Here is a 25,126-nt window from a genome sequence, read left to right as displayed (position 1 = left end):
TTTGAAAAGGTAGGGTAGTAATTCGGAATCTTATTTCTGAATTTGAGAAACATTTTCCATTTGTCAATAAGAGTGCAATTCGTTTATTTTGTCGTTTACGAACATTCATAATAGTTTGACACTTGAGTCATGCATCACTTGTATCAGCAAGAAAAGCTGACCAGAAAGCAAATAAGTGGCTGAAAACTAACAGCAGATTAGTGAACCAAGCTATATAGGAGGAGGGGAAAAAAAAAAAAAGGAAATCATGTCAGCTGATTCATTTTATTCTTGTTGCAAAAGCTTACAGAATTCGGTTACTAATGCTAACTGAACAGCAAAAATGAAAGAGGTGAAATTTATTTTGATTTAATGTGCTATGAAATCTATTGTTAGCATTAATTAATTTTTAATGAGGTAGTAAGACCTTTAGCATGTGTCCTGAAAATGTACTTGCATACTTTTATTTAACATTTCTGTAATGCAAATTACTAACTAATTTGTGACTAACATCAAAAGCATTAATAATGATATTTTATCAAAATAAATAAATAAAATAAATAATAATAATTAATAAAATAAAAATAATAAAAAAAAAACAAATCAAGAAAATTTAAAAATCTGAAATGTTTCAGATTTTAAATTACTTCCAAAGGGGCGTTTTTTTTAAACATTTTGTGTGTTATCTTTATTTATTAAATATCATGTTCTTTGCACTTAAACCATAAAATTTAGTTCAATAGCAATGTCACAGAGTAATTTTAAAATGAGCATATCTTTAGAATTTCCGATACACAGTTCGACGCACTGGAGATAAAAAGGTTTTTTCACCCCCATAGAGTGTTGCCATTGCTCGCTTTTAAATCATTGAGTTTGTTACTAAAAAATTTGTTAAAGCTTTACAAAATATGGAATCGATAATAAAACAAATTCCAAATTTCAAATTTGGAATTTCAGATGCCCATATTTGCAGTAGGATTACGTCATTCAAAATTGGATGGCTCTAGATACCTTTGTTTTATCACAATGCGAGAAATATACATACATTTAATGCAGATTTTTCATTATTTAATTTCTTCAAATATAATGCAGGATTCAACATTTTGTGGCAACGGTTTGAAAAGTGAACCGACATTTATAGGAGTCTGATGCAAAATGCCAAAACGAAAGTAATAGTCCTTAGGGACTGAAATCTCTTCTGACTAAAAATTTTTTGCAAATATAGAAATTTACCTAAGTTGTTGATGGATTCACATCTATTTAAAAAAATGGTTGTGGAAAAAATTCACTACATGTAGGATAACCTCGACCTTAAAAATTAGTTTATGTTTTACACATATTAGAGTTTGATTTAGTATGAAATAACTATATTACTAGTTCATTACTAGTACTATATATTATTATACATTATCTATATTCTGCTATTGTACTATTCTTCAAAACTTTTTGATTCTCAAACAAATGCTTAAGAAACTGAAGAGCAAAACTTAGCAAGCGAACCCAATTATGTCATCAGTCTCTTCTTCCGGTTTCAATCGCAAGAAGCTGAAGAACCAGCCCTTTAGCCCTGTTATCCATATCCTGCAGGTTATATTGCACAGCCCAGGCATTGATGCTTGTTGAGGCTCCAAACTTAATTTGGTGTTAATCTGCCTGTCATATGAAATGATTCTTGCTAGTTAACATAAGTCATATTCACCTAGCATCTTTTTATGGCCACACACCATTATCACAAATTGGAGTTTTGACAGTATTTTTATATACATATAGTCATCATTTCTATTTCTAAAATGTGATAATTATCTTATAAGTGCTGCCTATGGCCTTGCATTGAAAATTGCTTTAATCATCGTTACTTCTAATTCTCATGCCGTAAGCAGTTTTGAAATTGTTGAAATGCCTATTGCTTTATATACAACCAACTGATGGAACATAATATGTGCATAGGTGATGTTCTGATGTATTTTTCATAAGCTCCCTTTGTATCGGTTTCTGTAGCACTTGAGTGTATTTATACTGTAATCTTGGAAAATTTACTGTGAACACTTTTTTTAATGTTTCCCATCCACTTTATTTCTAGTTCTAATAGCTGATGAAACGTGGAAAAAATATTAATTTGAAAAATACTGCTGCTATTTTTCAGGGCTTTTTATATTTTAATTATAGGAGTTTCACATAATTTATGGAATTGGAGACAAATTTGGGGTAATAAATAAGTTGGAATTTTGACTTTTAAATTGACTTTATAACTACTGCAGTATTAATACTATTGTATAACTGACATAAATAAATAACCTTTTTTTAATTACATTTTCTGAAAGAAATTTTAAAAATAGTGTCTTTCATATAACTGCCTAACTCATTATTTTATTCATGGTATAAATTAAGGGGGGTATAATTGGCTAACAAAAAAGTGCTTATTATTTGCTGCTTATTTTAATTAGTCTTCTTTTTATTTGTTATCAGAATTGATAAATCATAAATCTAGTAACTGATAAATATTTGAATATGAATTTAATGAATAAAATGTTTCACTAATTTTGCATGATATTTTGTTTTTGTTTAAATATTGCATTGTTCCTGACTGTAATAACCCTTATGCTTATCTGTTATTGAATATTATTTGGTGCAAGTGTTTCATATATGATCATACTGTGTATTTTTATTGGAAGAAAAGAATACAGGGTATCTGAAAAAAATTTAGTGTTAGTTTATGTAGTAATAAATATTATGCAGTGTGTCGCCCAGGCAAGAAAGTGGTTAATGGATCTGACATGGATGTAATTTGTCCATCCCCTCATAGGAGGCAAGGGTGGCCCACCTATTAGATGCCTCTAATAAAAAAGCCACGGCTTCTGGTCTTAGTAGTGGCCAATGCCTGTAAATGTCTAGAGCCTGCCACTGGGGGGGGGATATACAATGTGCTGAAGCTAATATATGTACTAAAAAGCTTTGATGTGTTTTTATATATGGGTCATTTGCATCATAGTACATTACTAGAGAAGTTAAACTAAAAGAATTAGTGTAATGTTTGAAAACTTTGCAGAACTAGTTTCGATGGTTTAAATACAGAACCAGCTTCTTCAGCCGCCTAAGTGCAAATGAACGAGATAGAGTACGGTGATAAGAATGACTGAAAAGAAGTCAAGCTACTGGCACCTTCTATTGATGAAATATATAGAAAATTTAAACATAATTTCCCTAAAGGCTGAGAGTAAAGATGTATTGGAATTAGGGTCATAAAATCAGAACAGAAAGATTTTTTTGAATATGAAACACCTCTAGAAAATCTAACCAATGGAAGATGTTTTTTGAATAACTTTGGCTGCAGAAAAATGGAAAATGTGATTTTCTGACCAACGGTGCTGGGCAACAGAGCATTTCTCTGTTTCCTTTTTCCTAGCATATGCCTCATGTTCTTTAACATGAAATTTGAAGGCTCTCTTAGTTTGACCAATATAAATGCACTGGCAAGGAATTCTGTAAATACCCCAGGAATTCATATCCATAATGGGGTCCTTAAGTATAGAACTGGGAACTGAATTCCTGTGGTATTTACAGGATTCTTTGCCAGTGTGGTTGAATTTATATTGGCCAAACTAAGACAGCCTTACAATTTTGCATTAAAGAACACGAGGCATGTGTTAGGAAAAAGGAAACTGAGAAATTTCTGTTGGTCAGAAAATCACACTTTTCATTTTTCTGCAGCCAAAATTATTCAAAAAACATCTTCCATTGGTGAGATATATTCAAAAAAATCTTTCTGTTCTGATTTTATGACCGTAATTCCAATCCATCATCCAATCTAATCTCAGGCTTTAGGGAAATTATGTTGTAGTTTTCTTGTTTTATCAATAGATGGTGCGAGTAGTTTGACTTCTTTCCTGTCATTCTTATCACCATATTCTAGCTTGTTCATTTGCATTTAGACAGCTGAAGAAGTTGATTCTATATTTAAACCATTGAAACTAGTCTTGCAAAACTGACAAGCATTATGCTGATTCTTGTTGTTTAACTTCTCCAGTAATTGTTATTCGCCATGTTATTTTAACCTAAATCACAGTACATATTTAAATACTATTAATACTTAAGCTCACATTTGAGTCTAGAATCGTTGATAATAATTTCTACAAGTTATGGCAGTAAAGTTTGGTGAACAAGTTTGAGTTCAAGAACAAAATATTTTTACCTAAATGAGGGAAAATGTTTATATTTCTTTGAAGTTAATATTTGTCTGAAACTTGTGAGTAACATCCTTTTTCAGTAAAGTGTGGAGAAACCTTGTTCCTGGCTTTGAATGTTTGAAATATCTGAAAATTATTATCTTTTAGGGCATATTTTAGGTGTGGGAACAAAAGGAAATGTGTAACAAGATCAGATAAGTATGGTGGATGATAGAGGCTACAACTCCACTACAAGCCATAAGCTTTCTGAATGAAATCGAATATTATCTTAGAGAAGGAACCAAAAATGCAACAACATATTCTTGATCTACATGATAGATTTCTTGCAGTAAATTTACCTGAACTTTCTTGTACATGTTAGCATTCATTATTGCTCATTTTGGCTAACATCTTTTTTAAGATGTTCTCAATGCTATGAGACATCATAAGCGTACTACTTTGAGCATCATCTTCAGTGGAATCTCGTCCATCCAAAAACAATTTAAACTTTTCATAAATACACTTTAAAGGCAGGACTTGAGCTCCTTAAATTTGTTTCAGCATGTCATGGCTTCTTTGACAGATTTATCAAGCTTGGAACAGAACTAGAATTTGGCTTAGTGTTTCTGTTTTTAGCCATTATTGCACTTCTGCAAGCTAAAGTGTTACTAACAGAAATCCATAACATCTATAACTATGCTGAGATATATTCAAATATGTTATGGAGTACCCTTTCTGCACTTTTGTCATTCACTCACTGCCATGTGTGTTGATTCTATGACAGCATTCACCAAACTTTATCATCATACACTGTGTAGTGACTTTCCTTCAAACAAAATATTGAATATTTTCATTTTAAATGTATTTTCACATGATCCTAAAGAAACAAAGAACCAGGCTTCATGGAAGAGGGAGATGGTATAGTCTGCCTTCACCATTCTGGAAAAGGATGTTTCGCTACATATCTTGCATAATTATTGTAAAATGTGATGATGCTTCTTTATAGTGGCAATCTACGTAGGTTGGGGCAAAAGTCATGGCAACTATTTTTTTTTTCTTGAAGATACCAGTCCGGTTGAAAAATGTAACATATACAGGCAAAAGGACAAGGTCTTAACTACATGTGTGGACAATGAATAGGACTGAAATATCATAACACACAGATTTATTATGGTAGTATACAGGGCAATATAGCCTTCACCGTGCAAAAGAATGATAACACAATACACATAAAGTTGATATGACAAACCTGGGCCTAAAGACCCTCAATGTAGTTCCCTGCTACTATCACCACACACTGCCAACGATGTGGGAGGTGTTTTGAATACCATTAGCCTCAGCATTTGCCGCACCATGTGTGAATCGGGTCATCTGTTGGCGCACAGCATTAGCAATGTTCTCTTGTGTTGCAAACCGCCTACCACGTATTGGTTCCTTAATCTTGGGAATGAGATCAAAGTCACAGGGCGAAAGGTCAGGAGAGTACGGCGGGTACTCCAATTCTTCCCATCACCAACATCGGAGTAGCTGCCGTACACACTCTACTTTATGTGTTCTTGCATTGTCCTGCAGAATTATTGCACTGTCCATAAGATCCAGACGTTTATCCTGAACGCCACGTTGTACCTATTGCACCAGGAAGTCCCTGTAGTGCTGTGCAGTCACTGTTCTGCCATGAGGAATAAAGTGGCAAACAATGACATTCCTGACGTCATATGCGACGATCACCATCAATTTGACTGGGGAAGGATTCTGACGCTAGCTCATTATGCAATATCCTGTGGACGGTGCCTTTCTCGATGCCACTTGCCTTCTCTAACTCTAGTAATGTTCATCCATGAGGTGCTCGATGACGGCACGTACCAAGTCAGTCCGCACACTCACCGGTCGTCCCGAACGTTGCTCATCACCGATTTACACACGTCCTTGCTGAAACTTTCTTACCCACCGTGCTATTGTACGATATTGTAGGGCATTATTCCCAAGGGCTTCTACTAATTCACTGTGACATTCCATCTCATTTCTCCCTCGGAGAACGGCTATTTTGATATAAGCGCGCTGCTCAACATGGGTTACTTCCATCTCACACGGCACTCACCAACTGACTGATTTCGAAGCCCTCGCTACCACAGAGCCATATGTTGTTCTGCATACACACTATGCCTCCAGAACTTCCATACGACACATATACGTTTTGTGATCCGTTCATATATCTAAAAGAAAAAAATAGTTGTCATGACTTTTGCCCCAACCCTCGTATATAGCTGGAGACCTCTGTTATTTAAATAACAAGTTGTTATTTAATTATTATTAACAATAATACTAATACAGTACAATTCCAGAAATCCACAAAGCTTGGGACCAGAGGTTGTGCGGATTTTAGGATTATGCGGATTTCAGGACAGAAAAGATAAAGCATAATATTCGGACTAAAAGTGCAAAATGAATAAGGTGTATTATATACACTTAATTATTATATACATTATTGCAATAATTTATTATATGCATCAAATTATTATTACATATATAAATTGATTATATTCTTCATTGTATTATATGTACACAGCATTGGGGTTTGCCTATTTCCGTTTTCGGATTTCGATGTTAGAATCACTGTTGCTGTAAAATTTCAACAGCTTTTCTTTATTTTTCCATATATCGTACACAATCGTGTCGCAATTCCATACCATTCTGCTATAAATCAAGGAGTAGCACCTGCTTCCATCTTTTGCAGAATTTGCACTTTTTGCATTACCGTCAATGCAACGTGTTTATGTTTTACAGCGTTGCAAGCAGTAAAATCACGAGTGCATTTCTTATCTGTCATTGTATTAAAAAGGCCTGAAATTTAAAATATTCTTAATTTATCCACAAAATATCTGGATAAAAAAAAAAGGCAGCACTAAACAATCTCAGGAAATTAAATAATAAAGCTCAGGTAATACACCAACCGGGAGGGGGGGGGAATCGTGAACTTGAACAAAGAGTTGAGTGAATCATCTGCTTTTTTACCTCGATGCTGATTAGAGGGAAAAAAAAGCTTATCTTATTTATTTTATCTTATTTTTTAAAAACTTTTTTATGTCAATAATTTGGTATTTCCGTTTTGACTCATTATTATTCGGCAATATGATGCCATTATTCAGTAAGTATTTTTTTCTTCGATATTTCATACTCAATGTTGTGGTTTCTGGAACCTAAAAATTGAATGTTTATGTTCTGAGAGGCAGCGTGGATTTCAGGAGTTGGCGGATTTCAGGTCGGCGGTTTTCGGTATTTGACTGTAACAATAATACTAATACTAATTCCACATTATTTTTCAGATACCCTGTATTTGAAAATGAAACTTGTGTATTTTCTGCATGGTCAAATTTATTGAAAAAAAAAACAAGTTATTTATTATGTCTTGTGTTGCCTTATATAAAATGAAATGCAAAACATTTTCATATTTTATATGAAGTATTTAGCGTAGATAAAGATATCAGAAGCAGAGTATAAAATCATGCATAATTAGCCCGGAAAATATTCAGCATACATAACTGTTAAAAGATTAAAGTATGAGCTGATTAGAAATTAATTTATCATCAGTTTCTGAAAAGCTAACATTGTATTTTTTAAAAATAGGTTTATATATATATATATCTGTGTGTGTGTGTGTGTGTAAGTATAAACTTTAAACTAATTTTGTTACATTAGACCTGTAAAAAGTGTTGAATATCCTCATGGTTATGTTCAGAATAATATGATATTCTACCTGAAATTTGCACTACTTTTTAAAATGGGTTCAGATGCTCAAAATTTGCATTTACGTAAAATTTCTGTAGTTAGAGACTTTAATTTATGCTGCTTCATAACTTTTTATAATCACAATGTCATTCATTTGAAAAACATTCATAAGTGCTATCAGAATTATATAAATATCTCTTGATATTATGTATATTTATGTTCTTTTAAGAAGTGGACAGATTGACTATAATAACCAGTTATGCAGCTTAATAATCTTTACAGACTGAATTTTTGTCCATTCATAAAAAACATAACTGAGATAAATTTTTCTGATAAAAAGAATGATAAAATACAAATTTTTCTTTGTTTTCATTTAGCTAAAAATTGAATTTAAATTATATTATTTCTCGTATAAAATGAATTGAAGTCAGTAGGAAAATAACTGCCACTTTTTATCTTGAAATTCAGATACATGTATTTTCATTTTTGAATTTCTATCTTAGTTTTGATAAAATTTAGTCAATAATTAATATTAACACATACACTAAAGAAATTTTATATTTTTCACTTCAAATAAGTTTAATAGATGCAAATGCAAAGTTAACAAAAATTCAGAAATGTTGTTACGAAAAAAAATATTTTTGTTTCTGTAAAGGTATTGAAGTGAATATGTAGAGAGAGAGAGTTAGAAAGTTTCTCCCCCTTCCATGTCTTATATAGGCCTTAAAAGTTATAGTACGATAAAAACCCTTTTATCATATTATATAATTTGTATACATTATTAGGCCATAAGCTTTCCAATAGTTTACACTTGATATCTTTCTGAAGTCCAATTTAATACTGATATTCTAGAAATAAGGAAGCTAATTAGGATTGTGTGGAGATTAATACTACCCTAGATGACTGAAACTGCAAATAAAATAGGAGACTGCTGCCATAAAATAAAAATTAAAAATCAATAAATGGGGAGCAATGCCACATATTTTTAAACTTGGTGAATTCAGTATTGCAAAGAAAAAAAAATTCTTACTTATTTATTGAAACAATTATCATATATAGACATATGCATCCAGTGCACTATTTAGAACAAAATGTATGCAATGTTTATATTTCATTAACTATTTCTGATCAATCACAGAAATAATTTGTGAATTTTATAACTTTGTTTTCACACTTCATTTATATTTGCATATTTTCGTATTAGAAATTAGAAAATGAAAAAAATATATACATATATATATATATAATAAATACGAACTAGCTTTGTAAGTCTGCAGGTTGTAATGTGATTTTTAATAACATATTTTCATTAACAAAATAATGCTAATGACTAATTTAACCCTCTCAGCGTTATGGCTGGAAAATTCCGCACAGAAGGTTGCCTTCCACATTCATTATACATGAAAATTTCTGCTAGCTTTTAATATAACTGATTTCAGTTTGGATGTATATTGGAAGAAAAGGAATCAAGGTACAAAATGAAAGAGTCATTTTTTAATTAAAATCAAGAAAATATCACTTATTCATGATATTTTGAGGAACTTTGAAATTTCAGGGCTAAACCCGTAATGCTCAGAGGGTTAATGAAATAATAATAATAAATTCATTAATATTTATATGTCTCTTAGATATTAATAATATCTATTATATGATTAGAATGAGATTCAATACATTTAGATTTTGAGATGAACTTACAGCAATAATAAAGCTTTAAATAACAATAACAGAGCTTTAAATCTGCTTTTTTCAATAATTTTGTTATTATAATATAAAAAAGAAAATCAGAGATACATTGGTTGCGTTTCATAATTTAACTTTAACAAATATTCCATTGGACTATCATGCAAAGGAGGTATATCTTTAACGAAAATTTTTCTTTGTAAAATTGGCTTTTGTTTATGTTAGCAGAGAAAAAAAAAATCTGTGACCTATACATGCAATCATTAAAAGTATTTTTCAGTACAGTTTTAAATATTTATGAAGAATTATACGTCAATTTCCTTTCATAGGCAGAAGTTTCGTCTAAAACCATCGTTATATCCAAAGGTTGAAGTCTATTTCATTTTCAATAATATTCTATTTGCACATAATATATTTTATAACTTATTTTCGAAAGAGTAATCTTTCACATTTTCAAAAGAATAAGGGCATAGTGGGTGTTGACACTTACAATGCAGTAAATCTGTTTTTCATATTTCTTCCTGTAATGAAAACGATTGCCCTGGAATATTTTCAAAGCAAAATTAAGAAAACTGTTTACGCCAAATTTTGCATAAAGTATCTTCTCGTGTATTTTTTATTTAAAGTGTGACATTTTCTCCTTGAAAAATAAAAAATAATGAACGGAGCAAACTTAATTCATGAGAAATAACTTTGAAATGCAATAATTCCATCGTAATATGAAATAGTGGAGAATAGTGCAATACAGCTTATTTATTTACAAATAATCCCCTCATATGCCTAATTTATGTACTGTCAATTGAGAAATATAGGTTAGTAAATTAAACTGGTTATTTCAATACTTTTTCTTTATCAATTTTTTTACGGGCCCTTCAGTAGAGCGGTAAAGGTGGCTGAACACTTGTAGCTCGCTTGGGTTTGAATCCCACCTAAAGGGTTGTATTCATGGTCTTTATGTAATGTAAATACAAGCCAGCTTCCCTTAGAAAGTCCTCCGCGAAGGCATCCCTCCCTTTATACAGGTAATTGTTGTGTGCTTTGATGTAATTTTGTAAGCAAACAAAATTAATCCAATCAAACCCGTAGAACGGATTGATTACATGTGGAGTTTTCCATCAGGAATGTAAATGCGAGCAATTTTCTCTTAAAAAGGTTTACACGAAAGCATCCATCCCCTTAAGAAGATAGCGCTCGCGTGTGTAATCCAATCCTAATTCTCATACATTTAATAGTATGTTAACATACACCTTATTACAGACAAAATAACATTCCTTTTTTAAAGATAAATTTTTTATTAACTTTGTCTGAATTCCCTTTATCTCTTGAGAAGTGTAAGAATTTCAGCAAATAAAACTGGCCAAAATTTTATGCAAAGTAACTGATGTTTTGATTTCAGTAGAAGCTATGTGAGCTTTAATGATATTTAAATACTTTCTGGCAGATGCTATCCTAAAAGAGGGTCTAAAGATAAATTGGTTTTATTTACTAATTTACAATGAATGAAAATCATTCAAAGCAATCATTGAATGAATGAAAATCACAAAAACTATTATGCATGCAGTAATCTCTTATTTATCTCCTGATAAATCAGACAAAATTGTCTACATAATAGAAGCACTTTGAAAGAGTTAACAGTTTTTAAAGGTTTTATGCACTCCCAAAAAAAGGGTCAAATTAACATCTTATTATTCATAAGTATAAAAAGGAAGTAAATGACAAAAGCGGTTTTACCTATTTTCTAGAAGGGCATTAAATCTAAAATATTAATCTAATTTTATTTGTTATGATTAAAAAGCATTAAATCTGGTAAGCTTAAACAGCGTGCAAAATCGCTGATGTTTTAATCATAGCAAAAGTTAGTACTAAAAATAAAATGTTAGCACTAAAATTATGAGACAGTGCTCTAACGTTTGAGAAAGAGATGGCTTCTATTTGATTTTCAAGTATATTGGTGCAAGACGAAACCTGTGGTTTTTGCCAAAATGTAGCCAAACTGATTAGAAGAGGGAAACAATGCATAGCCAGCGGCTATTCTGAGCAGCGACAAAGGACCACCCAGAGATCTACAGATAGGTGATTCTCTAAAATAGGGAGAGGATGGCTGGTACGACAGTTGTACCACAGCCGGCATTAAAGAAAGTCGTTTTCCCGATACAACTGCTGTACCGCCGCCGCCGCCTTTAGAAGGTTAATGAAGTTTCAGTAATCAAATATTAATTTTACTAAAAACTTATTGAAATAAAATTGCAAACTAAGAATGTTCATGGAAACATCAACACTAACAAAAAATTTTCTGTATGTTTAAAATTTAATATTTTCCTTTCATATAAATCATATGAATAATAATATAAATCATATACATTTTTAAAAAAAATTTTAGGTTGTTACTCTAACAAAGCATAGAGGTTGGGGAAAGCCTGAGGATGAACAGTTGCACGTCCTACCTCTATATACAGTAGATAATACTGATGAATATGGTAGCAAAGAAGGTCAAGACAAAAAGGTATGAGCACAAGTTGCTGTTTGATTTCATATGAGAAAATGTCATTTTTTTAATATTAATGTCACAGATACATATAAAAACAAACATTTTAAAGAAAGATTTTAAAACTTCAAAATATTTCACAGGCTGCTTGGGAATTCTTAATATATTTATAATATGAATTCAGTAACATAGCATAATTGTGCATATTATAAGTGTTATAGTTTCTAGTGATCAGAATTATTGTAATAAGTTTTATATTGTTAATTTTTGATTTATTAGATTTGATATTTAAAAATTACTGTTGGTTCTAAGAAGTCAGCTTTTATGCTAAAAAATCGTAATAAGCTTTATATTGTTAATTTTTGATTTATTAGATTTGATATTTAAAAATTACTGTTGGTTCTAAGAAGTCAGCTTTTATGCTTTTATGTTAAATTAGTTAAGTAGATTAAATATTTAAAAAATCTACATTTTTATTTGAACTATTTTAAAAATTCACTGAATTTTTTTTTTTTCATTTATAAATAATGATCAGTGAGCAGCTAACTAAAAGCTTTTTTCCAAATGAAAGATATTATTTCAAGTACTGTATGTATATTATTGTATATTTCATAAAAATAATAGTAACTTAATTGAAAAAATGATTTTAAGTAAAATGGTGGGGAATAATTTTATTGCGCTTATTCTCTTGTAATGGTTTAGTTGTAAGTTAACTGAAAATGTAATAGTTAACATAAACTAGTTGTGTAACATAATTTTAAAATTTTCTGTTCTTTCAATATACCAACTCTTAAATACCAGTGAATAAAGTATAACAGTACAAAGATTTTGGATTTTGGACTTCGATTTTGGATTTTAGATCATTAATTTAAATCTTGTGTGAAGACATTCAGAAATAATAAAATTAAAAATATGAAATGGTTGTTTGTGAACTAATAAAGAATGTATGACCTTAAAAATCAAAATTTATTTAAAAAAAACACCTTAATGTTAGCATTTATTTTGCTTTATTAAACATTTCTTTCAACATAAATTATTCCTCTTTAATTTAATTCAGATGCATAATTTCTTGTTCAGTTACAAAATTCCACTTTTTGAGTCCTGAAATTGCCATTTCCATCTCCTACTAAATAAACAGTTGAAATCTTTTCATTTTTAACAACCATTTTGTTGTATTATTTAATAACAGTGTTGGTATTTTCTGGATTTAAAACCATATAACATATTTTACCATAATTGACTGATGTCTGGTACATTGGCATTGCAATGTGACATCTGTTTTTATTATTTTACATAGCATTTCTTCTTATATTCCATTAAATGGAAATTTTCACTTTTTTTCTCCTGTCTATATGACACTTTTTTAATCTGAAGTATTTAGTTTCCTTATATTATTTTCCTTATATTTCCTGCAGCATCACCTGTCATTAGTTAGGTTTGGCGTCTTTCTAAATGCAACCATATTTTTCCATATAATTTTATTTATTTATTTATGATTTTACTGAAATGGATTTTACTATTTGGGATTTGCCAACGGATACAATAACAAATAGCTTTTATTACAAATAATAATGAATAGCTTTTTTTTTTTTTTCCAAGAAAGAGTTATTTTGCACAGTATGTTCGACTGCATTTGAATAACAACCTTATGAAATTAAATTGTGGCTCAAAGCCAAAATGGTAACAGTTTCTGCCTTTTTGGCTTATTACATTTCACTGACCTAGACCAGAGGTCGGCAACCTATTGAAACGGAAGAGCCAAACGTTACAGTTTACAAAATTCCCAGTTTTTAAAGAACCACTAAAAAGTTTTGCTTATATATACATTTGATTTTTGACTTAAAATAAATGGCTTTAAATATGTAATAATATATATGTATACATATATATAAACACAAATATAGATAGTTAAACATCAATGAGAGCATTGGCTTTGCATGCCTTTTGAATGATTGATTGAATCTGGGTTATAACTTGTTGATTTAAGTTTCAAGCACAACTCAATATTTTTATTTGTTAGTTGACTTCAAACTTTACTTTTTATTATATTCATGCAAGAGAACACTTGCTCTTGAATATGTCGACCCGAAGATCGTCAGTTCTCCATATGTCAACTTCTTCACCTCACTGCATCATTCTGGAAGACTATTCCATGCGCCGAATATGAGGGCCTCAACTCGCGGCATTTCATTTAGAACTGTCCACTTGTGTTGCTCGATGTGCATGCATTTCTGGACCTCCAACTCTGCCAATTTGCTCTTAAGTTCTGTGAACTTGCCACTCTACAAGTCTTCGGTTTTCAAATATAGCAGTTGCATTTGAATCGATCCAGCATCAATTCCAAAGGTCTCATTGTTGATATCATTTGTATTTGCGTTCAGAGGATTTAGTATGAATGCAAGAGTACTTTTGTTTGTTTTGAATTGCTCAAATCTCTCAGTGAATCTATCCTTCATGTTTTTTAAAGCTATTTTGAAGTAATTCGTGTCAATATTTGCATTGGTCTCATTGCGATATACTTCAGATTTTTTAAATTAATTAATTTACCGCTCTCCATGTCTTCAACAAAAATAAGTAATTTGTTTTCGAAACAAACTACTTCTTCAAGCAAGGCGTAGACTGGGTTTCTCTTTCCTTGCAGTTTTATAATTAATTCATTTAGTCTTATTGTGGTGAGGCCCGGTGGCGCAATGGCCAGCACATCGCGCAGCAGCACCACAGGTCCTTGGTCCGATTCCCAGGCTGGGCAAGGTCGACTCAGCCCTTCATCCCTTGAAAGGCTGAGTCAACTACTATGAAGTAGAATTTTTGCAGCCATTTGTCTTCTTCTGATTTGGGATGGTCAATTTTTTTCTTTCATTGATGAATGTTTTTATGTCACTCAAGCACAAAGCAAAACGTTGCAATACGTTACCTCTGGAAAGCCATCACACTTTATTGTGCTGAAGTAGATCAGAAAACTGGCTATCTATCAAGGAAATCTTCAAACTGGTGATGGTAGTGTGCTTTTGCAAAATGTTGTTAATAATCTTAATTACCAAGTTCATGACCTCAACTATTTCGACCGGAAACGTTTAGGCACAAAGCGCTTCTTGCTGAATTATACAGTGAGAGTTAGAATTTTTTTTTTTTTTTTTTTTCTGAAGAATTGTTGTTACCCCTCTATGTATTCCTGTCATACTTCTGTATAAGTTGCTATGGAAACGATTTTATGTATATCAATTTCATTGTCTTTCAGGCATTTTTGCCCAAACATTTGCTATATTTTCTCCACGAGTTTGCAATGAGAGTGATAGCAATCCTACAGTTCTTCCTTTGGACCTTGGGAGGATATATACCTTACGAAAAAGATAACTTGTGCTGTGTCTTTTATGTCACAAGGCTCATCTATAACAAGTGATAAGGCAGAAGTCAGCTAAAGGTCATCCACTTGCATATGTGTTACATCTTAGCAGTTCTATCTTGTACTATTTTTGCAGATAATGGCAAATCTTATATTTTTTTCCCATGATTTCTGTTTTGTTTTTACGAAACAGTGATCATGAAACAGTTATTCAGATGCACGTATAAAAAAATCTTTGACGTATTCACCATCTGTGAATGGTTTTACTCTTTTTGCAATTTCTAATGATACTGCAGAGCTTGGCAGGTTTACATTATTAGAAGATTGTGCCAGTTACTTAGCATGGAACTCGACTGTTATTGTTTTCTTTTTGGAGCTCTTCGGGAGCTTTTTTCATGTGTCCTCGGTTGGATATTTACTAGCAAACTGGGTATGTTGTGTAGTGAAGTGTCTTTTCAAATTCGACTTCTTATTGTGTGCGAGTTTTTGGTGGCAAATGAGACAAGTCGGTTCTGTGTTGCATATGAATGCAAACGACTCCGCCCAATCCTGATCGAATTCTCGGTTCTCTTTTTTACTAGATGCCATGCTGATGGCTGAGCTGAAAAAATGAACAATAGTTCAAATTAACAGTACAGTAACAATGGTTCAAATTTATCTCATTACGGTCATGTTAAGCATAGTTATTTGTAATTAACGATTATGAAAATAGAAGCTATTGAGAAATTAAGTACTTAAAAATATATTTTCTTATTTTATAAGGGTTTTGATAATAAATTATTAATTTTTCCGTATGAAACTGGAGAGCAGCAACTTAACATCAAAAGAGCCGCAGGTTGCTGACCCCTGGCCTAGACTGATGATTGGGCATTGCCACTGCAGTGGAAAGCTTAAGTTATATTCTCCTCATTTGACATTTTTTTATTTTCATCAAATACGAGGCGTATTTTCGGAAACTAAGTACCGTTTTGAAAAAAAAAAAAAAAAAATAGTAAAACAATTTTTTCGAATCCAATTTTATTTTTACATGAAAATACATGTCTTAAACTATTTTTCAACATAGTTTCCGCCAATGATCAAACACTTGTCATAACAGGTGACCAGTTTTTGTATACCATCGTCAAAGAAACTTCCCGCCAGTTTCGATAACCACGACTCCACAGCATTTTTCGTGTCATCGTCAGAACCAAAGCGCTTGCCACCAAGCTTGCGCTTCATGTGCAGGAACAAGTGATAGTCGGACAGCGCCAAGTCCGGGCTGTACGGCGGGTGATCGAACTGCTCCCAATGAAACTGTCAAATTAACGATCGAGTGACACCAGCAGTATGGGGCCGAGCACTGTCATGGAGCAACACAATTCCTTTACCATTTCTCTTCGTTTGTTTTGAATGGCACACCTTAGTTTTGTTAAAGTCTCACAATATCGTGCCACATTAATGGTTTCACCTCTAGGAAAAAATTCAGTAAGCAAAACGTCTTTCCTATCCCAGAAGACAGTGCACATGATTTTTTGTGATGACATTGTCACTTTGAACTTTTGTTTTTTTGGAGAATGAATGTGTCTCCACTCCATCGATTGTTGTTTCGATTCTGGTGTGAAATAACACACCCAAGTTTCATCATCTGTCACAATTTGGTTTAAAAAGTTTTCTCCCTCATCACTGTACCGCGTGAGAAATGTCAGGGCACTACCAAGTCGCTTTGTTTTGTGAACATCAGTGAACATTTTTGGAACCCATCGGGAACACAGTTTGCGATAATTCAAGCGGTCAGACACAATTTCGAACAAAACAGTACGTGAAATTTGTGGAAATGCCTCTGAAAGAGTTGTCATTGTGAAGTGTCTGTTCTCATGAATTGCTTCATCAACTTTCCTTATCAAATCATCGGTGACAACAGAAGGCCAACCACTCCGAGCCTCGGCGTGGACATTTGTTCGACCTGCATTAAACATTCTTACCCACTTTCTCACCATTCCATCATTTATCGCGTATTCACCGTAAACTTCTGTCACTCGACAATAAATTTCGCCCGGTTTAACATTCCTCGCGTTCAAAAAATTAATCACGGCACGAATCTCACAGTCAGTGGGAGAACTAATTGTCTTAAACATTTTGAATGTGTACAGCAAACTGAAAACACAACATAGAGCAACCAAAATGGCGACAGTTGAAAGTCAGTGAACAAGAAAGACTAGTGTGCATGCGCGGGACGCCTACCACAGCGCTGCGATGGCGCTAGAATGAAACGGTACTTAGTTTCCGAATACGCTACATATTCCATTCATCAGAAATTTTGCTTTTTACGTGTGATGTAAGGTACATCCATAAAGTAATCGGACAACTTTTTATAAATAAAAAGATTACTCACTTTCAGACAAATTTATATCCTTCAAAATAATTGCCAGAGGAGTCTATAATAGTTTCACAATGTTTCTTCAGGTCATAGAAACACTGTTTATAGCTGTTGGAATTAATCATTCACGAAGTCCATGTAACATTTAATTTAATATCCGAGACATTTTCTGTCCTTTCGTGGCCATCTTAATCTTAAGCTTTGGAAAAATGAAAAAAAAAATCAGCTAGCAATAAGTCAGGAGAATATGGTGGGTGATTTTATCAATGATATTGAACACTTACTAAGATACTGTTGTACAGACAATGCCTAACATTATTGTGTAATAGAAACCATTGTCTAAAATCAAGAATGTTCCTTTTTTACTCGCATTATTGTGTTTCTTAAAAAAAAAAAGGCACCTTCTTATAAAAATACTGATAATTGATTTTGATTTTCAGTGGCAAATTCTTGGTGAATAAATCTTTTGTAATTAAAAAAACACAATCAGTATCACCTTAGTCTTTGATTTTAACATGTATGCTTTTTTTCTGTATGGAGAAAACAGCTCTTTCCACTGTGCACATTGTCTTTTTGTTTCTGGATCAAACTCTAAACACCAGGTCTCATCTCTTATGATACATGTTAATAAATTATTGTCCTGTTTTGTAGGATACATGTTAAAAAATTGTTGTCCTGTTTTGTGTAGTCAACAAATTTCACAGCAAGCTTTCCTGTGTCTTCTTATTGCTGTTCTTTTAAAATCTGAGGCATGAAATTTCCTCATTTTCAAATTTTCAATTAATGTTAATCCGTAGCTTTCTTTGCTTATCCCAAGTTGCTGAGTTGTTGCACATCTATTAGCTTTTACCAAAGAACAAATTTTTCTCCACATTTTCCTCATTCTTTGAAGTTGAAGGGCGTCTTATCTGTGGTTCATCTTCAACATTTTCACACCCATATTTAAAGCAGTTGTACCACTCGTAGGCATGTATTTTTGATAACAATATATCATCATATACTGTTTGAATCATTTCTAACATTTCGGTAGCAGATTTACCTAATTTGTTACAAAATTTGTTGTTATGATGTTGTTCCATTTTTAAGTAATTTTTCTTGTACAGTGTCTTCTCAGTTTAAACTGGCTTTAACAAGAGTTGAGATGTCATTCCTTCTAAACACGAATCTTTTATTTATTTATTTAAATTATTGTTTGGTCTTTTAATTTGTCTGGTTACTTTATGAGTACACCTTGTATTATCTGAAAACTTCCAAATTTGCAGCAGTCATCACCATCATCATCAATGTAGCTGGCCATAATTTTTCAAAAAAAGTATCTATAAATCTGTCTTCTCATAATCTTCCAGTGCTCCATACGGCAGATTTTATATTAAAATATATTAAGAACTCTTGGTTGGTCTACTGCTACATGCATTTGTCATTTGGCTATCGTATTGCGTATGCCACTCGGCTATCGTAATAATGCTGCCTGCCATGCTAAGTGGGTCTGGGTTTGAATCTTGGGCATGGATATTTTCAAGCATATAGTGTTTCTGTGACAAGGCAGCACTCAAAAGTCATGGTGATCTGAAAGTTTTCTCAAGAAATTGGTGTGTGTGTGTGGGGGGGAGAAGCAAGAGAGCCTGAAGTGTTCTTCTTCAGAATCGGGTAAAAATTGCACACTCCTGTTTTTCTGTAGTGATTATACCTGTATGACCAATAGTGAATTTCTGGGGTCTTGCCCATGTCTAATGGTATATTCTATATCCATTTTGAAAAGGCTACTTTATGTCCACATTTCAGTACTTGTAAAATTCCATTATCCATTAGCTGAGGGTAGAGTAAAATGGAGACATTACCATTTATTACAATTTTAATTTTGATAAGATAGCATTAATAATAATAGTCTGAACAAAATGATAAGCTGGATCAAATCAAAAGTCAAGGTAGAGCATAATTTGCAGTGCTAGCTGAACTTAAGTTTATTGGAATCTAATTCTTTCTGCCTTTTTCCTTGCTAAGCCAACAAAAGAAAATCAATATGTGCAGCATTCCACTCCAAACAAACTATAGTCCTTCTAAGTTTACTTATTGTGTTCAGAGTGCACTCGATTCCAAACAATATTTTAATGGAAGCAGTAATTTATTTTTGTAATAATGAGAAGAGTCCCTTAAGCTGCATAAGTTCAAAGTATAGCTATAATCATACAGAAAAATGTTGCCCTTTCACATTAACTTGAGTGAATGAAAATGAAAATGTGGTTCATTAGCAGGCAGTTATTTAAAGGTGAAACAACATGCAGGACGATTCAAACTATCACTGCTAATGATGTTTTTTTTAAAAAAGAAATCTCAGCTGTAAGATTTGATTTATTCCAGATTTGCCCCCCCCCCTTTTTTTTTTAAATTCTGTATTTTCTGTTTCTACATGAGGAAAAAGAAAATTAAAAAAAAAAGTTTGTGAGGTCTTGATAATAGATCATTCTGGTTATTGAACATCTGGATTTAAGACTTTGTACTGTTGTTCTGCTTTATTTTGTACAATTTAAAATATTTTACTTATAAATAATTAATTACAGATTGCAACAGGAGCTATAGAAGTATTGGAAAAGTACCCTCTAGATTACAAGGTCCGTACCACACCTCTGAAGCCATGCAAAGTTAGAGGTCGTAAACCAAAAGATGGTTTTTCACCTCGGAAACAAGCTCTTCAGAATGCATTTAAGCAACTTATTGCCAGTGGAAAACTTCACAAAATTGAGCCAGTTGATTCCTTCCCAAAAAATAACTTGGTCAGCAATAAACTTTGTCATTTTTCTAATAACAACAATGAAAACAATTTACCTGACAGTAGCAATGAATGCATGACAAATTTATGTAAGAGTGATTATGGTATAAGCTCACATAATTATAAAGCCGTTTCGCTTTACAATAGCTCTGTAGAACGAGAATGCATTCAAAAGGGAGAAACTGCATGCAAATATTATGCTGGAAAACAAGTTTTGCCCAACTGTCAAACCACATTTTCTAATTATAACAATAATAATAACATAAATGGTCCCCAAAATTCTCAAAGCAGACACTTGTCTCATTTTCCATATAATGAAGGACCAAACCAGCTTTCCACCTTAAATGAAAATTCTCAGAATTTAAGAACAAAAATGTATGTAAACAATCTTCATGCTAGATCTGTTTCAACATCTTTGCCTTCAAATGAAATTGGGCATTCACCTTATGTTTCTTGTCCAAATTCAACGTTTTCACCTGAAAAAGTAAATCATTCAAATTCAAACACTTCAGACATGATAGCAAAGTCTCATAAAGCTCTTTTGTGTAGTACATTTAATGGTAACGACAGCAATAATAATTATCTATGTCATCCTAACTACAGCTCAAATACTACTCCTTCACAGAATAATTTTCAAACATCGCCACAGAGTTGTACAATCCCTCATGAATACCCAGGGCAAAAACAAAATTCAGTGTCGCAAAATAATAGCTTCTACTCATATCACTGTTATTCTCCATCATGCAGTACAGGATACGTCCAGAATAATAACTGTGGGCAAAATTCTCAGCAAACATATGTTAACCAGCAGCCATATCAGTACTCAATACCAAATATACCTCTAAAGATTCCTGGCAATTACTCTGCTGCAAGCTCATATCCTTTTAGACTTCAACATTCCAGTGATGTGATTAATCACAGTTTAAGTAATCTGCCTTATTCCAGCTATCATGGGAATTTTAATAGCTGTTCTAACTATGCAACATCACTATCTTGCAGTGTACCTGATAACTCTAAACTGTCAAATGACCATCATAATTTTACAAATTTTATGTCTAAATCTCAACCAGAACATTTTTTATCATCACCATTAGCCAGTCACCATCTTACTAGCACTTTATGTAATCAACATCAATATAAAATTCCTCAAATACCTTGTACAAAAGACCAGAATATTTTTATACAGTCTGAAAATTGTAATAGTGCATGCTCTGTCGAAAAGCAAAATACCACACCAGAGACTCATGATGGTGTGTACTCATTGCAAGATTTGGATACAAAATCAGTTAATTGTGTTTCTGACATTGAACATATTCAGAGAATGTTGCCACATGAAATAAATTCTTACCACAAAATAAACACACCAGTCAAAGAAGAAAATGGTATACATGCTAAAAATGATACTCTTTTAAATTCAAAACATCAGAAATTACAGAATGATTTGAGTGAGGACTGTGAATCTCGTGCTAAAAGTTATAATTTTCATTTGCAACAATCGAACCTCATCTTAGATTTTGATAATTTTTCTGATGTAGTATCTCATTATAATACAGAATTACCACTTACGAATGAAGATTTTGGTGTTTCATTCAAAGAAGGCTATGAGCAAAATGTTAAAAATGATAACTATTCAAACTTGTATGATAGAAAGGAAATTTCTTGCAGTGATTTATCTAAAACCGTAAGACCGCAGAGTGCACTTGATTCCAAACAATATTTTAATGGAAACAGTAATTTAAATTATTCTTGTAATAATGAGAAGAGTCCCTTAAGCTGCTTAAGTTCAAAGTATAGCTGTTCAAATTTTGAAGATGGGGAGAATTTGGTTGATTCTACCACACCAACTATAGAAGGTGATGAAGTCTATGAAGGACATTCCGATAATGAGAGCAGCTTTAAGGATGTTGAAGTTGGTGGGGTAGCTATTGCACTGACACATGGGTCTGTGCTATTTGAATGTGCCAAACATGAACTGCATGCGACCACAGCTGTGAAGAAGCCTAACCGCAAACATCCAACTCGTATCAGTTTGGTTTTTTATCAGCATAAGCACCTGAATTTTGAAAACCATGGGGAAGCTGAATGGGGCCAAAAGATGAAAGAAAAACGTGTTGGAGGAGTAAAAAATTTAGATATATGTTTTGATGCATCACCAAATAAAAAACAACGGATGCAGAATGATGATGATATTGTAAAAGATCCTGTTCCCTTGCGATTGGCGAATACAACACCTACCACAAGTTGGGTTACTGTTTTTTCCATTGCCCCCTTAGCTGTAGGTGCTCCATATCGACATTAACATATTTTAAAATCCTATGAGTCTCCTCAAAAGGTTAAAAAAATAATAATAATTAAATTTCAGAGTGAAGTTGCATTTTTAAATATTTCCAGCATCTAAAGTTAATATCACCGTAGTTTGTAACAATTAGTAGGTAAACTGGAATCTATTTTTATTATTTACATTAAATTAATTTATTTTGTAATCTCTTAGAAAAATTATGAAAAATGCTGCTAAAGATCAGTTTTCTTTTTATCGTTATCAAAATATATCACAATTTATACAACATGATATTGTGAGAGATCTCATAATACTTATACTCTGTTTCTGCTAGTTATAATAGATCAAGCTTTGTAATTTTTTATTCTCGACATATAGTATTTGAAGTAAAATTTTCAGTCTCGTTTTGAAGGTTTGCTGCTTTTTTTTTAATACCTGTTATTTAAAAAAAAGTCCATAATTTTCTTAGAGAGTATTCCGAAAAATGCTTTTAACATTTAAGATGTCTATAAAATGCAATAAGATAATTCTCTTCCAAGATTAATTGTGTGATAAAATATCTATGCACACAAGTTAAACTATGCAAAACACTATAAAAAGAATGCTAATTGCAGCTGAGGGAACTTTGGCAGACTATTGTAGGAATGCATTCTACATTTTAATAATATAACACAGTGCCTCATAAAAACATTTTATACTGTATATTTATCTGGACTACATTTTATATTTTTTAACAGACTATTGTACAGATGAGAAGTTTGAGAAGCCAGGCTATTTTTTTTATAAAAAAAATAATGGTAGAAAAATGTATTTTACTCCGAATAAATTTAGAAATGAGTTTTCCTCAAGCATGCAGTTTCTTCTTTTAAGTTTAAACAGGAGCTGTGGGAAATGAAGGCTTTACCAAAATGGTAAAATATCATCAAAGAATGAAGAACTAAGGGCTGTTATGAAAATAAAGTATGCACAAATCCTGAGTTACAAATATGCTTGGAATATGAAGTGATGAAGTACAACTTATTTACAAATTTATAAATACAAAAATCTACTCTTCTTGGGTACTTAAGCTAATCATTTTGACTTATTCACTTTGACAAATTATTTTAACCCTTCATCCTATTATGCAGAAAATATCCAGAATGAGCATTCACTTCTTAAAAACTCTTCATTCAGGGGGGGATAATCTTCCTGAAAATTTAATAGGCAAAAAATATTTCTGAATAAGTGAATGAATTATGAAAAGATTTTGAGTATTTTGTAGTTTCTTTAAGATCTTTTAAGGTAGTCATAATCCACATAATTAATTGCATATAAATATTTTAATCGATATTTCTGAAAATAATCCGCTTGTTTAATTTATTTTAAAACTAAAATTTTTATTGTAAACAAATTATTATTCTTGTGGTTATTGATGCAAACACAGGGGAATATTTTATGTATTTTCTCCATTGATATTAGAATTCAGATTTATGTCAGTTCATACATGGACTGATATGAAAGTCCTTCTAACTTCAAGTAATAATTTAGATAGATACATGCTAATTTTTCCTTCTTGAAAACTTAACTGTTTCATTCTTTTCAACATAACTCTCATTAGTGTTGATGCATTTATTCCAGAAGATTGATTCTTCAAACTCATAGTTAAAATGATGGTATCTATCACAGCCTCAGGAATCAGGCTGATTCATGTTCCATCTTATTTATGTGGTCTGGATTAGTTGATTTCTGGTATTTTTCAAAAAGTTAAAGCTTATTAACATAGAAAAATTATCAGAATTGAGACATTTTAATTAGAACAATCCAGAAACACTGAATTCATCATAATGCATCAAGATTGGTAGTGACTATATTGGAAAGTTCTGAAAAACTAAACATTCAAAGGAAATTACAAGGTGTCTAAATTATTTCTGTAAAATTTAAAAAAAAAAAAAAAAAAAATTAGATATTAATATGTAAAAATCTTTTCTAATGTTATTGATGAATGTATGACATTGAATGAAAGATGCATAATTATTGTTTAGCAATTGTAAATTATTACTTTTATGTATTGTTATCATTGATTAACCATAAAAATGGGTTTTTTTACCATCACAGCCTTTGTATATGTTTTGTGCATCCATAGTGTTCGTAGAGAACTTTAACCATGTTTCATAGAATTTCTGTTTTAATTCTTCAGCTCAATATTTGTAACTCAAGGACTGTACTTAACTGGAGAAAGAGTAAGAGATAAATTGTATTTTGCCATGTTTTTGTTAAAATTTGAAACAAAATATATGATTAGTTATATTATTTTAGTAAAAATCAAACCAGTTTAAAAACAGTCGGTTTGGAAACAATGTAATTTGTATA

At 31.9% G+C, this 25,126-nt stretch overlaps 2 protein-coding genes across 4 annotated transcripts in view; one reads left to right on the top strand and one right to left on the bottom strand.

Moving 5' to 3' along the window:
• The window catches only part of LOC118188929 (uncharacterized), a 151,591-nt gene extending 126,923 nt beyond the window's left edge, over positions 1 to 24,668 (top strand). For both annotated transcript variants that reach the window (XM_085807253.1, XM_085807243.1), the window contains 2 exons: positions 11,929 to 12,051; positions 20,291 to 24,668. In XM_085807253.1, coding sequence (XP_085663379.1) covers positions 11,929 to 12,051; positions 20,291 to 22,798 — 2,631 coding nt within the window. In that variant the 3' untranslated portion in view covers positions 22,799 to 24,668. The remainder of the gene's footprint in view (positions 1 to 11,928; positions 12,052 to 20,290) is intronic.
• Positions 1 to 25,126, bottom strand: part of LOC118198451 (uncharacterized) — a 46,720-nt gene that overhangs the window by 3,644 nt on the left and 17,950 nt on the right. Inside the window, exon 2 of one of the 2 annotated variants that reach the window (XM_085807275.1) lies at positions 8,887 to 15,977. The exons of the other annotated variant lie outside the window; for it this stretch is intronic. Within the exon in view, the coding sequence (XP_085663401.1) occupies positions 15,832 to 15,977 (146 nt within the window). The 3' untranslated portion in view covers positions 8,887 to 15,831. Of the gene's footprint in view, positions 1 to 8,886; positions 15,978 to 25,126 lie in introns of those variants that run through there. 2 annotated transcript variants of the gene reach the window in all.

The sequence above is a fragment of the Stegodyphus dumicola genome, chromosome 1, assembly GCF_044657685.1.
Source record: "Stegodyphus dumicola isolate Sdum_Otavi_A_Nest chromosome 1, ASM4465768v1".
In the NCBI taxonomy this organism is placed as follows: domain Eukaryota; kingdom Metazoa; phylum Arthropoda; class Arachnida; order Araneae; family Eresidae; genus Stegodyphus; species Stegodyphus dumicola.
The sequence above is the reverse complement of the archived record's forward strand: the minus strand, read 5'-3'. Positions and strand labels throughout refer to the sequence as shown.